At 34.4% G+C, this 17,065-nt stretch overlaps 1 protein-coding gene across 1 annotated transcript in view; it reads right to left on the bottom strand.

Annotated features, from left to right (window-relative positions):
* Positions 1–8,428: 8,428 nt before the first annotated feature.
* Positions 8,429–17,065, bottom strand: part of Ras85D (GTPase ras-like protein 1) — a 61,146-nt gene continuing 52,509 nt past the window's right edge. Inside the window, exons 5-6 of the mRNA XM_089106334.1 lie at positions 14,743–14,903; positions 8,429–9,346 (exon numbers count right to left, since the gene is read on the bottom strand). Coding sequence (XP_088962460.1) covers positions 9,275–9,346; positions 14,743–14,903 — 233 coding nt within the window. The 3' untranslated portion in view covers positions 8,429–9,274. The remainder of the gene's footprint in view (positions 9,347–14,742; positions 14,904–17,065) is intronic.

Here is a 17,065-nt window from a genome sequence, read left to right as displayed (position 1 = left end):
ATATATATATATATATATATATATATATATATATATATATATATTTCACAGGAATTTATTTAAAAGACGGGTAAAAAAATTGGATTCTTTCTTGAGGGTAATACTGATAAAAAAAAGTCAAGCAATAGCAGTCTTACTCTTTTCCTTCAATTGATCTGTTTTATAACAGATATGATAATTAAGCAGCACGGGTGTATTGAAATCGCTGCATACAAACTTGATCATCCCAGTCTCACATAAGTTAGAGCAATAGCTGTATTTGAAAACATACGCATAATCTTTTTTACGAAAAACTGAGTTTCACAACTTAAAGAGAAAAAAATTTGATGTTCTGGAAGATATTGGAGAAAAACTGTGGTCTTTGGGGAACTTAATTTTCTTTCAAAGAAAATCAGTAAACTAGGAGATATTACCCAGAATTCAGGGAAAGTGAAGGCCCTGTCTCACTGGGACAAGTTTTTATTTTATTCTGGCTGCTAACTGCGGGCTGGTTGCTCCCGAGAGAAAATTATACTCTTGTCAAAATCTTATCTCAACCCAAAAGCTTAAACTCTAGCTTAACTAAAACTGACGAAAACCTTAACATTCACCAGTTATCCACTCACATATGCAGGAGCGTCAATTGGTGTTTTTTGAGATCCCCCCTTCCCCAAAGTTTTGAAAAATGCCCATAATTCTTGTGAAAACATAGCTTATCTCAAAACATAAGATTAAACTCAACCAAAAAGCTTTAACTCTAGCTTAACTAAAAACAAACAAAAACTTAACATTTACCAGTCTTGGAAAGTGATGGGTTACCCAGTGATTCAAAATATGAAATTATCCACTCACAGATACAGGAGCGTCAATTGATGTGGGGTGAGATTTACCCCCCCCCCAGATTTTGAGAAGTGCCTTTCTTGGTATTTTCAAGGATAAAAAACTAAATTCCTCCCTCGACAGTAGCAGTTTTGAACCTCATAATCTCGAGGGGGGGGGGGGCAAGTACCTTAATAGGAGCGTAAAAATATAGCAATGAAAGGAATTTAATGTCAGAAAACCAGGGGGACGGCTGCCCCGCCCCTAGCCCAGAACCACGACTGTCCCTAGATCCAGAAAAACGCATTTTGCCACTCCCCTCCCCCTACATTTTGTGATTATCAATAGTAGAGCGATACATAACTTGGCTAACAAACAAGAGGGAATCTGAAGCGAACACAATGTTATTAAAACGCCTGAATACAAAAGTCATATTCTACAATTCATACTAGAAGCATTGTAACAAACGATTTTCAATACCGACACGGAATTCACCCACAATATTTTGACACAACCAATCAAACGTTTTTGAAGCTTCAAATAAAAAAAGAAATAAACAAAAAGAGAATAATTTCGGCTCAGTTTAAATGACGAAAATATTAACAAGAATAGTATTGTTTGTTATTATATTGTTACTATAGAATAGTAACACTACCTAAAGTAGTACATAGCCAAAAGTTTGAAGAAAGGGAAGCAGGTGGTAACTGGGGTCAGAATCTGATTCAAATATTACAGCCCCCATTGAAAAAATAAAATGTCTTCTGACGCCAGATTCCTAATTTCTTTACCTAAATTCACCTAGATGAAATGACCCCCTCTACTGTGTTCATCGAGTAACTCAGACTCAGTTTTCATCACAGTATATAGATATAGCAGTAAGTTTACCGCAGATAATTTCTGGCTCTTAATTCTCGGTGCGAACAAATAGCTCCTCCCACTTATTCTTGCATTAGCGCGCACAAACAGCTCTCATTTGATCTGCCATCAGCGGTCCAATTACCATGGAACACGTATTTTGGCAGAAACTTTCTCAAAATGCCTTTGAAACCAACTTGAGACATCGAAACCTACTTTTAATTCCTAAAAACATCTAAGAATAACATTGCAATACTAATTACCGATTTTCATATATGTATTGGAATAAATTAATTTAAAATTAGTTCCTTCAAATTTTAGTGTTCCAACGTTGAAGCCAAGTTTCGCGTTCAAGAGAAATCTGACTTGTCTACTCGTGAAAAGATCTAATGTCGCTTATGTTTCTACGTTCTATGGAGCACTCGCACCTCGGTCCGGGTTTTTATAATGGGTGAGATATGGAAAGATCATACTGCCTATAATCTATATACTGTGGTTTTCATTGAGTAATTTTGATAATTCAATGACTATTTTCTAAATATTAGACTTTGCTTCATGGAGGCAATTACGATTTCTAATACCCGTTTACTTTCAGGAGACTAAGAGTACCTTCCCCATCGGATTCATCAATAAAATATTTTATTTTTTTTCAATTATTTTATTTAACTTTGGTTAATTAATTAACAAGTAGCTACGGTAATTGGTTCCTTGACTGAGAAGTAGCCGAGGTCTCGGCATAAAGTGTTGCAAGTTAGACTTGAAATGGGCTGGGATGATATATGAAACAATAAATTAAAACGTCGAAAAAAGACTTTTTTTATGACTAAAATCTGTACAATGTCAAACACAAAAAAGCCCTTGCCTTTGACATGCAATACTTTGTTTCATTAGAATAGATATCTTCATGTAGTTTAGCAATTTTTTTAAGATACAAACCCAAAATTACCAAGTAAAAAAGTTCTTTTTTGGATTTTAGATTGTATTTTCTTAATCATAATTGACAGTACTTTTTTGTACGTATTTTAGAGCTGTAAGGGTGTGGAGAAACTGAGCGAATGGGTTTGACCTTACTTTATAATTTCTTAGCCAAGCCTGATCATTGATCAATTAAAAAAAATATTCGTCACCCAGTGTGGCATGAAATTTAAAAATAAACCAGAAGATGATGTGAGAAAGGGCTAATATTAAAATATTATTTTAAGTTTCAATTATCGCCTGCATTTTTTCATAACTATAGGTGATCATAACTACACTTATTCCAATTATGGCCGAACTTGTTTTTTTTAGGGTGAAGCCATTAACACCCATCAGGGCCATATTCAGAATTTTCGTTCGGGGGGGAGGGGGTAAAAACGCATCAAAATTTCATTTATTTATATTCAGTTTTATTAATTTTTACTAGTCCGACAAACATTTCGGGGGGTGTTTAAACCCCCCCCCTGGACACTACCTTGCCACCCATCTTTTGACTTTCAAAAATCAATTACTGATATAAATCATATTTAAATATATCACGAAGTTCCATTTCTCATTCATACTAGCGATTGTTGAGCAAAGCGGAAGTTACTTAAGCTCTTAGCACAATTGACATGGGATAATTTCTTTTCCACTTTATGACAAAGCACAAATGGTACAGAAAAAAGGAAATAATTCTGAATTTCAGTCTGAAAGCAACTTAGACAGCAACTTAGCTCTCTCGATCAACTTCCTCTTTGTAATCATCTTGCTAAATTTTTTCTATAGTAAATATTTTTCGTTTATGTATGTTTTGTGTTCATTTTTAATTAATTTTTTTAGTCCATATTCGTAGTACTTATTGTACAGTTTTTTTGTGGGTTATAAAAAATTATTATTATTATTGAGAAAAATTGCAAAGTAAACACATTAACAGTAGTCCATTCGATTTTATATCCAATCAAGTAAGTTTTAAGCTAAGGGCTGTCAGAAGACGGTAAATTCTGTCAAGCGAAAAAGACCAGCGATGTCCGTACTTAAAAAGCTATTTAACTTCGACTTAATGAGAAAAGATCGCAATACAAACACATTAATTAGCCTATTACCAACCTGGTAAATTTTTAGCAAGGCGTTGTCAGAAAATGGCATTCTCTATTAAGCGAAAATTAGTCAGCGACAAGGCCGTATCCAGGGGGGTACGGGGTTTGAACCCCCCCCCCGAACTCGAAAAAACGTAAAAAATACATGTAAGGACATTTTTGATGTTTTTTTTGGGCAGCGCATCCCCTCTCCCCCAAGGAAAACCCCGCCCAAACAATAATCCTGGATTCGTCCTTTCTCAGCGACGTCAACATTTAAAAATTTGCAAGCAATATTCCGAAAGGAATTTAGCTTAGACAGGATGAGAAAACAACGTAAAGTAAATAAACTAATTAGCCTAATTCTAATTCGGTTTTTCCCCAACATAGTAAGTTCTAAGTTAAGCACTTCCATTTTACTTTGTCTTTTTAAGTCTTTTATTATTTTTTCTTTACTTACTCACTTGTGTTTGTTTTAATTACTTATTTCTACAGCCTGGCTGCCAAAACAGAATTCGACCCCATTCAAAACTAAGATTCACATTAAAATCTCAACACTGGTTTCAAATTACTGTTCCTAACATTTTTCCTTTATAGCATAATTATTTTCCACAAATTTGGAAAAAAAATGTGAAAAATTTTCCACAAATTTTCACCTAATCTAAAATACAATTTCAGACAATACTACATACAATTCTTTTCTAAAACGACTATCAAATTCACTTAATAGAGGGAACCATGAAATAAAAATTCAAATATTTCGCGAGAATGTTATTAAAGAAATTATAGCCATATTAAAAATTACAAGCCAAAAGTCACAACAACATAGTTTAGCTACAGAGAATCATAATTAGACCATCTCACATGGGCAAAGGACACCTTAATGATCATTATCATCACCTAACCAGGTCCACAGCATTGCTAAACAAAAATACTACATTAGAAAAACCTTATTTAAACTATATTTGGCTATATGGAAAATCAAAGGGTAGATCTGCACAGACGTCGAACAAAACAAATTTTTCTAAAACAACTCGGATTTTATTAAGCTCAAATATAACATGAAATGAGCAGATTGGATCTCGTTGCAGCACATCTCCTGACGGCTAAGGCATTTCACTCAGTAAAACAAGGCTGGGATATCAAATTGCGCATATAGACCTTCTCTCCCTCCCTAGCGAGGGGCTTCGGAGGCTTCAGGTATGTATTTCCGTCCCTGTTTTGAGACTTCAGCAAGAAGACTTCGCCCAGAGAAAGCACACAGACGATTGAGTTTTCGTGTAAAAAGGGAATAACATTTTGTAAAACATTCTAAGAAATAAAGAAGTGAACAAATTAATTTGTCATTGCTATATGAAAAACTTATAGCAAGATACCGTATAAAGCTATAAAAAAATTATGTAAAGCTATTTAAATATTTATATTATAACTTTAATTTTAAATTATTTATTAATTATATAATTAATAATTTATTATATTAATTTTTTTAATAATCATATTATTTATTTTATATTAAACATAAACATTAAATTGGAGGTAAGAAATATTTAAATTAATATTTAAAGCTAAAAAAAATTTATAATAGCTATAAAACAATCTATAGCAAACAAAAATTACTATTATTGATCAAACTATTTTCAAAACAGAAGTGGTAAGCACAAGGCTTGCTGCAAGGAATTGGCTGCGCATAGAGCTACAGCTTATATCTAGATCTGTGATGGAAGCAAAACAGTTAGGAAAGTCCGGTTTGGTTTATGAGTTTAAAAAGAAAATTTTTACACAACCAAAAACGACAGCAACATAATTACAATTCCTTGGTCAAGAGCTTACAATTAGATCAAAAGCCTAAAATAACCAAGCTACTTTGACCTCTAAAAATACTAAGGGGAAAAGGAGAAAAAAAAGTAATATCTTCAACTATAAAACATCATGACTAAATTTACACTAGAAAATAATCATAATCTATAATGTATGTACCTGAATTAACCTGGCACGGCGGGGGGGGGGGGGGGGTGAGGCAGTAGGAAGCCTAGTAAAATCTCAAGTGACGAAATATAAGTTCATATTGAAAAAAAGGACAAGGGCTCCGAGGTCTCCAGGGCCCATCCTCTCCAAAGCAAGCAATAAAAAATTTTTTGACGTATAAACCATAAGATATAATTTACCAGTTCTTGTTTTGGAAAATTTGCCAACGCCTTTGGCCATAGAATTGGTCCATATATATCTCCTCAAAATCTATCTGAAAACTACTAAATCTCGTCACATGAATTTTATGTAATCTCCTGGTTAAAAAAAGAAAAAAAAACTTAAAAAGAAAAGAGCAATGTTTACCACGGGGACATAATCACTATTAGTAATTACTGAATCATTAACCGATTAATTTTCAATGACTACCCAGAGTTAACATGTCTTTTTAATTTTATCACGCAATTTACAACAAACTAAACAAAATCCGGAACAAATGGCGCATTATTAAATTAATAACTTTTTTGCTTTAACTGCGACAACACAACATAGGGAAAGGACCCCCCTAAAATACGGGAAATCATACGAAAATACCATAAACCAACACATAAAGGATACAGATAGACAATTCCCTTAGTAGGAAACAAAAAATAAAATTCTGGATACGTCCCCAAACTAGAGAGATCTTAGGGATACGTCCCTAAGGTACGCCCAATGTGAAGTTTTGACTTCAGAACAAATGGCGCATTATTAAATTAATAACTTTTTTTGCTTTAACTGCGACAACACAACATAGGGAAAGGGCCCCCCTAAAATACGGGAAATCATACGAAAATACCAACACATAAAGGTTAAAGACAGACAATTCCCTTAGTAGGAAACAAAAAATAAAATTCTGGATACATCCCCAAACTAGAGAGATCTTAGGGATACATCCCTAAGGTACTCCCAATGTGAAGTTTTGACAACCTTCCCGAGGGATCGCCCACTGTCTCCCACCTGGTGACACAGTTCAGCCATGCATGGCACAATTCCTGCAAAGCTCGGCATAGTTCCGCACAATTTCACCACACGCCCTCTGGTTTACGTGATTCTTGAAGTACACGTGCTCTGAAACCTTTCGTGGAAAAAGATTTGAAATAAAATGAAATGATTAGAAACAAAATGGCTAATCAATAAAGCACATAGACGTTAATAGCTTTTCTCGGTAAAGGACCTTAATCTTTCTGAAAGAGGGAGACAATAAATACCACGTCTCACTTCATATGTACACATTAATTTTGAGCCTGAAAGAAGGCCATGAACCGATTGATAAGGTAAAAGGCCAAAAGATAAAGAATAAGTATACATTTTTATTTAGCCAGAGTTGTGGGAAGTTATGAATATATTTCATGTCAAAAGTAAAGATTTAACAAAATATGAAATAGCAGTTATGGCAATTATTGTTGGGTCAGTAGAAAGCACGGGCGCCAATTGTGGATTTTGGAAAGTACCCTTTTTCGTATTTTCATAAAAAACAATCTTTGCCACCTCCTAGATTTTTGTAAATTGGGGCCTCGGAAGGAAGGACGGAGAAAATCATTCCCCCCAGTTATCAGGAATGCATATTTGTATGAACTCCTGAGACTCAAGGAAGGCTTTCTCTCATAAAACTGGCCAAAGAACTAAACAAGATTATTATAGATGACACTTAATTTATTCTAATTTTTACGCTCTTCTTTACTTTTCAAATATGACAAAAATTATATTTAGAAAATAACTATATTTCGCAACGCGACCCGCACTTGGTGGCCCCACTGCAACACGAGAGCTACACTTGTTTTGCAAGAAAAATATTGAGTAATTGAAAAAAAAAAACGACGCTTTGTAATGATTAGGGTCAAAAGTAAAGGCAAAGTTTCTACTTAAATATATTATAATGTTCATTAATCTTTCTGTTATCTCACAAATAAAATTAATTCCGCAGTTTCCATTTTTACGACTATTTAACGTACCCTAAATATGTGCACCAGCATTGCCCACGCGGTACGAAGTACCATTTTTGGCACAATTTAGAGACCCTGGTACAATGCAGCACATTTAGCTTTATTTTCAAGATCAAGTTTTATTTTATCAAAATTCTTTGATTTCTCAAATGATTTCTCGTCGAAATGACACACAAAAAATCCCCGCGAGTTTCAAACAAATCATCACACGAGAAAAAATCCCCAAAATTGGTTTTTACGAAAGAATGAAAATATTAATGAAAATGACGTAAAATGCTATAATTATGCTACAAAGTATCTTTTGCGCACAGTTTCGTTAGAAATCGGTACTATTTACCTCAAAGCGTTGGCAGCGCTGAGCACCACATTGTATTTTGAGGAAAACTGAAATACGGAGAATTGCACTTTGTCTACACGCACAACGCATAAGATTCGCAAAAATACAAAGAATCTTTTTTTTTTTTAAACTTAATATTTGAAGATGCACCAATTAACAGGTTCTATTTCAAGTTTACAGATACACAAAATTTCTTGTTAAATCGGATCTAAAGTAAATCTTTCAGTTTTTATTTCTCAAAGGAAACTTTAAAAAAAAGGCAACTTTTTTGTAACTAAAGAAAACTCACCGAATGAGTTGAATTATTTCAAAAAATGCGAATTTGCGTTTTAATGTAAATCCTTACACTAATTTACAAACCATAATCCTAGAACAGAAATTTCTTTGCCAGTAAAACGATGCAGTAAAAAAAAAAAAAAAAAAAAAAAAAAAAAAACGCACTGAGAATACAGAAGAGTTGACAATAAAAGAAAAGTAAAGACTAAAGGTTAAATACTCTGTATCCACGGGGGGGGGAGGTGTAAGAGGTTTGAACCCCACCAAAATTTGTATCGAACTCGTAAAAACGTAGGACTAGGACTTGTGGGGTACCCCCTGGCGTATATACCTAGCTTCAAACCCGTTCAGGTTTGCACTTTCTTGCTAATCCTTTTATAAAAATTACCAAAATTTTGCAAAGTTGCACTGTTGTCGCATTAAAAGCGTTTGGGAATGTAAGGCGAGGAGTTAACCATTGTCATTTTTAATTGCAATTCCATTTTAAATTAGTTTCGCAGAAGCATAGGATGGATTCCTTTTGTGCATAACTCAATAAATTATGGAAAACCATAAATTTCTTCAAATTCGATTTTCGACTGTATTACTTAATTTTTCCATGGCACATATATTCTAATGAGGTTAGTCCCACCTTCACAATCTCAACCTACGGACTAAAAAATAACCATTTATACTAAATTTCAAGAAGTAAAAAAGAGACTTCTGCATCAGACATATTTTTTGTTTGGGACTTGATTATAGTGGAATAAAATTGATGGAGTAAAAAAAGGAGAAGAATTCTTTCCCCCCAAAAAACTTAGAAAAACTTAGAAATAACACTTAGAACTGTGAACATTTAAACAAGAATTTCTGTTTCTCCGCATTATTAAAGACAGCAAAGTAATAGCAAAACAAATCTAAAAAAAACTGACAATATCACAAAAACACGATGTTTGGTCTGTCAGATAATTAGGCTTTGTGCTTTGTCGAGTAATAAAATCAATTATAAAAAAAATCTGATTGTATAGATTCACTATCTCTAAGCATTAAAGTATTGAGCACTTAAGCTGCTTCCGTCCGCTTCGTCCGCGTCTTGAACTGTTACCCTTCTTCATTTTCTGAAATTAGAGAAAAGAGGTCAGCAAAAGAAGAAAAGAAAAAAGGGAAAGGAGAAGAAGAAAAGAAGAAAAAAAGAGAACAAGGAGAAAGGAAGCAGAAAAAGGAAAAGTCTTTAGCCGAACCCCATAAGCAAGAGCTTGTGATGACCCCATGAATTGTTCTCAAAACATATCAGTCAAACCATATAAAAAACCACGGCTTAGTAGTGTCAGAAAGATCTTCACTTTAATGAAAAACTTAACAAATTAAGCAGTTTTCACCATAATGCGAAACTCCTTAACACAAACGCGGCTGCAAAGAAGGGGAGGGGACAAGGAGACCCTACCACTCTAAATTGTGCTAAGACATTCTCCTTAACAATGGCAATTCGGGCCCCACCTCCTTTGCAACAAATCCTCTGATACCACCCGCCCCACCCTCTTGCAACAAAGCTTCTAATATTACCTACCTCACTCTCTTGCAGTAAATCCTCTGATACCATCCATCCCCACTCCCTTGCAGCCAATCCTCTAATACAACCTACCCCACCCTCTTGCAACAAATCCTCTGATACCACCCACTGCACACTCTTACAACATTTCTTCTGATACCACCTACCCAAGTCTCTTGCAACAATTTCTCTGATACTGCCCGTCCCACACTTTTGCAAGAAATCCTGATACCACCCAAATTCTTGCAACAAGCAAATATTCCTTTCTTTGAATATTTTTTCTGTGTTTATTGCTCTTATATGTTGAATCTGCTTTGTCTTAATCAGTGAAAAAAGGCAACTGTTTTTGAACAAATAAAAACTTAATATAAGTCAGCTGAGCTAACTCAAAAAGAGTCATAATTCATTGCAGTTTCATGGAGCCTGGAAGCACTGAACACTCCTCTCCATTCCACCGAGTAAAAACTTCTGCTTTTACCACCTCCACAGAAATCCCCAACGATCTTAGACTACTTTTTACACTCTCATCCGGCCTAATCTAAGGAGTACAGCCTTTCTCCACCTTGTAGTCTACCCAAAAATGTCAATCGAGGTCATTTGCAACCAACGGTAAAAATTCGTTCGTGGCAAATATATGCTGTAGAGTCGAACCACTTTTCATAAAGTTTCCCTCTTACTTTTTCTTCTCATACATCGCACATAGCCGCATTAATCATAGTTGACACAAACGCCCAAAGATTTCAAATTTACTGAATGTCCCATAGGTTCTTGATTTTAGCGTAAAATATATTATGCCTCTGCTATTCTACCTTCGCAAAGTAGCACTTTCCTAACATTCCATAACATTCCCTAACCTAAAACGTTTTCTGTTCCTTATATTGAGACCCACCTTTACACCTTGTTTATAAAGACTATCAAAACACGAGTACAATCCCCTGCACCGTTCTCAGTACAATTTAACACGTTCTCAACACGATTTAACACGTTCTTTACACAATTTAACACGTTCTCAATACAATCTAACACGTTCTCAACAGAATTTAATACATTCTCAAAACAATTGAACAGTCTGCATAGCCCAAGTTAACTATTATTTTACCCTTCCGCTTTGATTATTTTATCCCCTTGGGGCAGGGGTTCGATTCCAGGTGTCACTAATTATTATGTTCCAGGACGGGGGTCAGCGGCGTGACTCAGTAAACTCAGCGAGAGTCGACCCAGCGCAAAATGGGTACCTGGACAATTCTATGGAAAAGACACTAGCATCAAAAGCATCAGACACAAAAGCATCGGATGTCCAACCACACATACAACTCCCAGTCAAACGCATAGAAATTGGAGACCGGTACTTTCACTACTCTGACCATTGGGCTCCTTGCGAAAAAGATTGTTTTAAGTGTTCCACTACGCCTACCGACTGTATGTAATCTTCATAATGAGATATAGTTGCTGGAATTTGGGTTCCAGACATAAAAAAAAGACAAAAGAAATGTCTACAATGAGTATTTAAAAACGTGCATCAGACTGATTCGAAAGCCGTCGGGAAAACCGATACTCGTTGCATAGGATCACAGGGCAGTTTCCAGATTAGTGATTGGTTGGATGTGTCCAGCGTTGCCAATTCAGGGAAATTTTGGCGGGGGGGGGATTTTTTTTGTGGTCTGTACGAATTTTGGGCCCTAGTTTCCATTTTAGTTCTGTACGGAGATTTTTTTTACTACTTAGGGGACATTTTTTATCAGTGATAAATTGCTCACTTTTTGATCCTAGCTTGTGTTTTCTTTCTCTACCTGTAGACCATTTTAACTCTTTTGAATCGTAATTTCATTTGAATTGTTTATTAAATTGGTTAAATGTATTATATCACTAGCCAGTATCAAACCATTGCCCCTGGATTTTGTAAAAAACCAGTTTTTATTTTTAAAAATCCTTGCCCCCGCTCTTTATTTTCGGGAAGTGGTGATCCTGAAAGAACAGTGGCTACTTTTACGCACCGAAAATTCGTAAAACAGGCCCAACGTTTAGCAGTTTCAATCGATTTAATCAAAAAACTATGTATTCCTTTAGGACTACATTGTTTCTTAAAACTATGTAGTCTTAAAGGAAAGACTATGTAGTCTTAAGTTTTCCTAAAGGAAAACTATGTGTTCCTTTAGGACTACATTGTCTCTTAAGACTATGTAGTCTTAAAGGAAAGTTGTAGTCTTAAAGGAAAGACTATGTAGTCTATGAAGTCTTAAGTTTTCCTAAAGGAAAATGTATTCCTTTAGGACTACATTGTCTCTTAAGACTATGTAGTCTTAAAAGAAAGTTGTAGTCTTAAAGGAAAGACTATGTAGTCTATGAAGTCTTAAGTTTTCCTAAAGGAAAATGTATTCCTTTAGGACTACATTGTCTCTTAAGACTATGTAGTCTTAAAGGAAAGTTGTAGTCTTAAAGGAAAGAATATGTAGTCTATGACGTCTTAAGTTTTCCTAAAGGAAAACTATGTATTCCTTTAGGACTACATTGTCTCTTAAGACTATGTAGTCTTAAAGGAAAGTTGTAGTCTTAAAGGAGAGACTATGTAGTCTATGAAGTCTTGAGTTTTCCTAGAGGAAAACTATGTATTCCTTTAGGACTACATTGTCTCTTAAGACTATGTAGTCTTAAAGGAAAGTTGTAGTCTTAAAGGAAAGAATATGTAGTTTATAACGTCTTAAGTTTTCCTAAAGGAAAACTATGTATTCCTTTAGGACGACATTGTCTCTTAAGACTATGTAGTCTTAAAGGAAAGTTGTAGTCTTAAAGGAGAGACTATGTAGTCTATGAAGTCTTAAGTTTTCCTAGAGGAAAACTATGCATTCCTTTAGGACTACATTGTCTCTTAAGACTATGTAGTCTTAAAGGAAAGTTGTAGTCTTAAAGGAAAGACTATGTAGTCTTTATAGTCTTAAGTTTTCCTAAAGGAAAACTATGTATTCCTTAAGGAATACATTGTCTCTTAAGACCAAATGTCTCTAGAGATTAACTTAAAACAAATTTCCAAAAAAAGAGTAAATAATTGTGCCTTGGACACGCCTACATTCAAGACAGAATGCGAACATTTTGAACCGAGACTAAAATTGGTAAAACGGCCACATTTCATAAAATTTACAGTGATTTCAGTGTCAATTGGCGCTAACCTATTAGTCAAGTGTTGGTAAATCGCACCCTTTCCAATGGATATTAAAGGCTATAGTACTGAGGAGTATTTAAATCGCTTTCCCGTTCCTTTCCTTGGCTTACTTTATGAATTCCAGTAGCGGTTCTGACTTCTCTTGCGCCTGGGGCAAAATCTTGATTAGCCCCCTCCCCCTTGTCCCTTCCAAAAATTTGCAGGCCCAATTTTATTTATATTTATTAAATGTGCCATCTACTTTATTTTAATAAAACAAAATTTCAAATGTTTTACAAAAATTATTATAACTGTAAGATTATTTATTTGAAATTTTGCGCCCATAAAATTCCTGCACCCGGGGCAAGTGCCCCCTCTGACCCACCCCCTAAAACCGCCTCTGATGAGTTCAATTTACTATTCAAGGAAATTTAAAGGACCCATCCTTCTTCCGTGCTGAACTCGAGCAGGAATCATCCATACTCAACTTGTTATCAACCTTAACTGATGTTCTATTATATGTTTAGGGCGCACTAATGATTATAGTTAATTAATGAGCATTCTACTAATTACAATTAGTAATTACTTTCGATTTTTTCTCGAATTTCATACAAAAGAGCCCTTTAACTATTTTCTGAACGAAAAGGATGTTCATAATCAATTAAAATTAATTAAAATTAATCAATCAATCAATTAAAATCAATTAAAATTTCCAAACCAGAAAATTCTGTATCATTCAAATCTACGCACTCTTTATCTTTCTGAAACCACCCGTTTTTATCTATAGAATCAAAAATTTTGGATAGTGGAATAGCCTTTTGCTATCATTAGAAATCAAACTTATGTAGTTCTCGCTTTTCTCCAGTTTCCATAAAAAAACTACAAAAAAAAAACATTTGAAGTCGCAAATTACTAAATATGTGCCATTTTTGTCTGTAAGAAAAAATATACAATTGAATTTAGCAGTGCTTAATTTTCTTTTGTGTTTAAGAAACTTCTATAAAATAGGCGTCCTCCAAGGAGGTGGGTTAAACCCCTTGCACTTTCCTTGTAAGTTCATCCCTAACCATGATTATAGCAAAAATTGGAAAAGGGGCGAAAGCTTTAAGGCACAGATTTCTAGACCTTTACAAGGGTATAAATAATTTGTTCTTAATTATCGAGCGTGGTGAGGCGGTCCATACGCATCTCGTTTTTTTTCAAAAATGTATCTCCTCAGTATCCTTACTTTGGACCAATACGCTTACGCACGCGCATAAATGGCGGCTATTAAATGTTCCACCTGTCTCAAGTTCGAACCAATGGCATGACAAAACTTTCAACTTATCAGAGGAATATTCCACTAACGCAGAATTTTTGAAAGGAAAATGGTATTCTGCCTTTAGTCAAAGCGACACTGAAAACAAATTAAAACCACTCTTCCTCAATTAAATTAGAATTCCATGCTACTATTGGCTCAAATTTGATATAAGTAGTTTAAAACTTGCGATAGATGGTCAAAATAGTGATACTGGAGGGCTACGAAAATAAGACTGGCGGAAAACGTTCACCACCCTGTTACTATTACAACTTTTGAGAAAAAAAAAACGAAAAAAAACATATACGTCTTTTTTTAATTTCTCTAACTAACGGGAAAAAACACCATCTACGACTATGCACTCACGAGTTTTAGCAGAAGTTTCTACAAAACAATTTCTACAAAAGGGTTCAAACTTACGACAGATTGCCAAAATAGCGATATTTGGAGAATAACCCAGATGAAACTGACGGATAACGTTCACAACCCTGTTACTATTAGAACTTGTGAAAAACAAAAACAAAACACTTACGTCTTTTTTAATTTCTCTGACTAACGTGTAAAAGCCATCATCTACGCCCATACGAGTTTTGGCAGAGGTTTCTACAAAAGGGATACCATATTGTCTTGCCACTTCTCTTGCTTGGCTCATGTCAACTGCACGTGTTGGTAAATCACATTTATTTCCAACCACTAAAAAGAAAAATCCAAACCTAAATAAAAGTGGCGTTGTTGATTAGCTGAGCACTGAAAACACAAGTTGTAAATCTGAAGCCACAATTACCTTTTAAGTGTTTTTTTTGTTACATCAGACACTGTAAACCTTACACATTGCCAAGTTTCTGGTGAAAATTCCATCATTTTCTAGAAAATCGAAAGCTTACCAGGATTCAGAAGGAAAAAACATTCCAATCCAAACTATTTAGCCTTCTGACATGCAGAATTTGCAAAAAGTGCAGTCCTAGATCAGACTTATTAAATAAATTATCAACATGATGGAAGTGATGAGACTTGAGAGCCAGGGCTAATAAGAGTGAAGTCAAGACAGATAGTCTCTGTGAGATGCAAAGATACAAGTTCTGTGAGTCATTTGAAGGCAATTGGAGAACAATGGGCAATGGGCAAAGACTAAAGAAGGCAATTGGAGATTTATGACCAAACATGTCCACAGGACTTGCAGGCAAGCGGGCGACTGAGATTGGTCATATTATATGACCTTTGCCTACTTGGAAAGCCCGCTTGAATTTCAATTTTGAATTTCCCGCTTTGAATTTGACAGTAACAGTTCAGGTGAATAAATGAGCAAGTGGCTAAAGTAATCCAAGACACAGGCTGCTGTCTACATTTTCAAGAAAAATATGATGTTCACAACCTCTTTGTAAAAGAATCACAACCTTATCATAACCACAACAACCCCTTTTGGATTTTATTAATAGGTGCAGCATAAAGTTGTGTAAATTTGTATAAATACATAAATCTAATCGAATCTTGTAAATGAATATTAGTACATAAGTCATCTCAAATTATTTCTGGATTCGCAAAAAAAAAAAAAAAAAAAAACCACCTCAGAAGTTTGATAGTATTATACGAAGAAAAGCACAGGACATACAATTTGAAAAAAAGAACACGGATATAATGGTAAAATACAAGACCTTACAATCACTTAAACTGCCAAAAGACTGCAAACAAACTGCCATTCTTGTAGCAAATATATACAATTCTTTAAGGCTAAAATTAATGTTAGGCTTCATCCCCCTCGATTGAGCATAAAACGCGATATTCAAACAGTGTTGTCACTAGTAGCGTTTCCTATTTACGGTCTGAATTTGGCGAACTCGTTTTTTTTCCTTTGCTAATTTCAATTTCAAGCCTGCCTAGATATTCTGTCTTTTTCTACTGAAATTAGCACATGTCGCAAAAGAATAAAATAAATGAAAGAGTGGAATAGATGTGGACTCTATGTAGAATTCGGCTTTCACAAGGAGAGTATTTTTAAGACATTAATTAAAAAAAACTTTTCGAAAAAATAAGTTTTTCAAAGAAAAGTAAAGGCCATTTTAAACTTAAGCTCAGCAGATACAAACACATTTTAAAATTCAAACTCAAAACGAACAGAAATCAAATAAACAATCATAGCAAAAACATACAAAAAGTAATGATATAAATGAATAAATAGATCTTAAAGCGAGTAATTCTTAGATCGGATATAGAAATCAATCTTAATACGAAAGATATATTTTCCTATTGAAGTAAAAATGAAACTTAAAACGAACGGAAATTAAATAAACAATCCGTACGATCAAAAATATAATAGATATTAATGTAAATTAATAAATAAATCTTAAAATGAGTGAAAGTTAAATTGAATAGGCAAATTAAGCTTGAAACAATCAAAAATCACCACAAACAATAGTTTGGGTATAACCTCCTTCTCTCACTGTAGAAATCTAAAACCTACTGCGTCATTGGCACTTTACTGAAAACCAATTTTGTGACAAATGTTTTCTTTTGTACTTACCTCTGAAAATAAACATGAAAATTATAGTAGCATTTTGAACTGATGAGCTTTCAGCAATTGATATTATTATGCATCAAATATTCAGTTCAATTTATTAACTTTTTTTGAAGTTGTTAAAGACGAATATAGTTTCCCTACAAACAACTGTTTGGATACTGCCCCCGTTCCTAAGTGTAAATAAAAACCAAAAGCCTACTGCGTCATTGGCGCTTAACTGAAAACGGATTATATTACAAATACTTTCTTTTCCAGTTCTTACAGCATTGAAAATAATAATATAATTACAGCGAAATAAATTCTCGAACTGATGGATCTTTAAACAATTAATATCTTTATA

The sequence above is a fragment of the Artemia sp. Qi Xiang Cuo genome, chromosome 20, assembly GCF_049724085.1.
Source record: "Artemia sp. Qi Xiang Cuo chromosome 20, ASM4972408v1, whole genome shotgun sequence".
In the NCBI taxonomy this organism is placed as follows: Eukaryota; Metazoa; Arthropoda; class Branchiopoda; order Anostraca; family Artemiidae; genus Artemia; species Artemia sp. Qi Xiang Cuo.
This window is presented reverse-complemented; position numbering and strand designations above follow the sequence as displayed.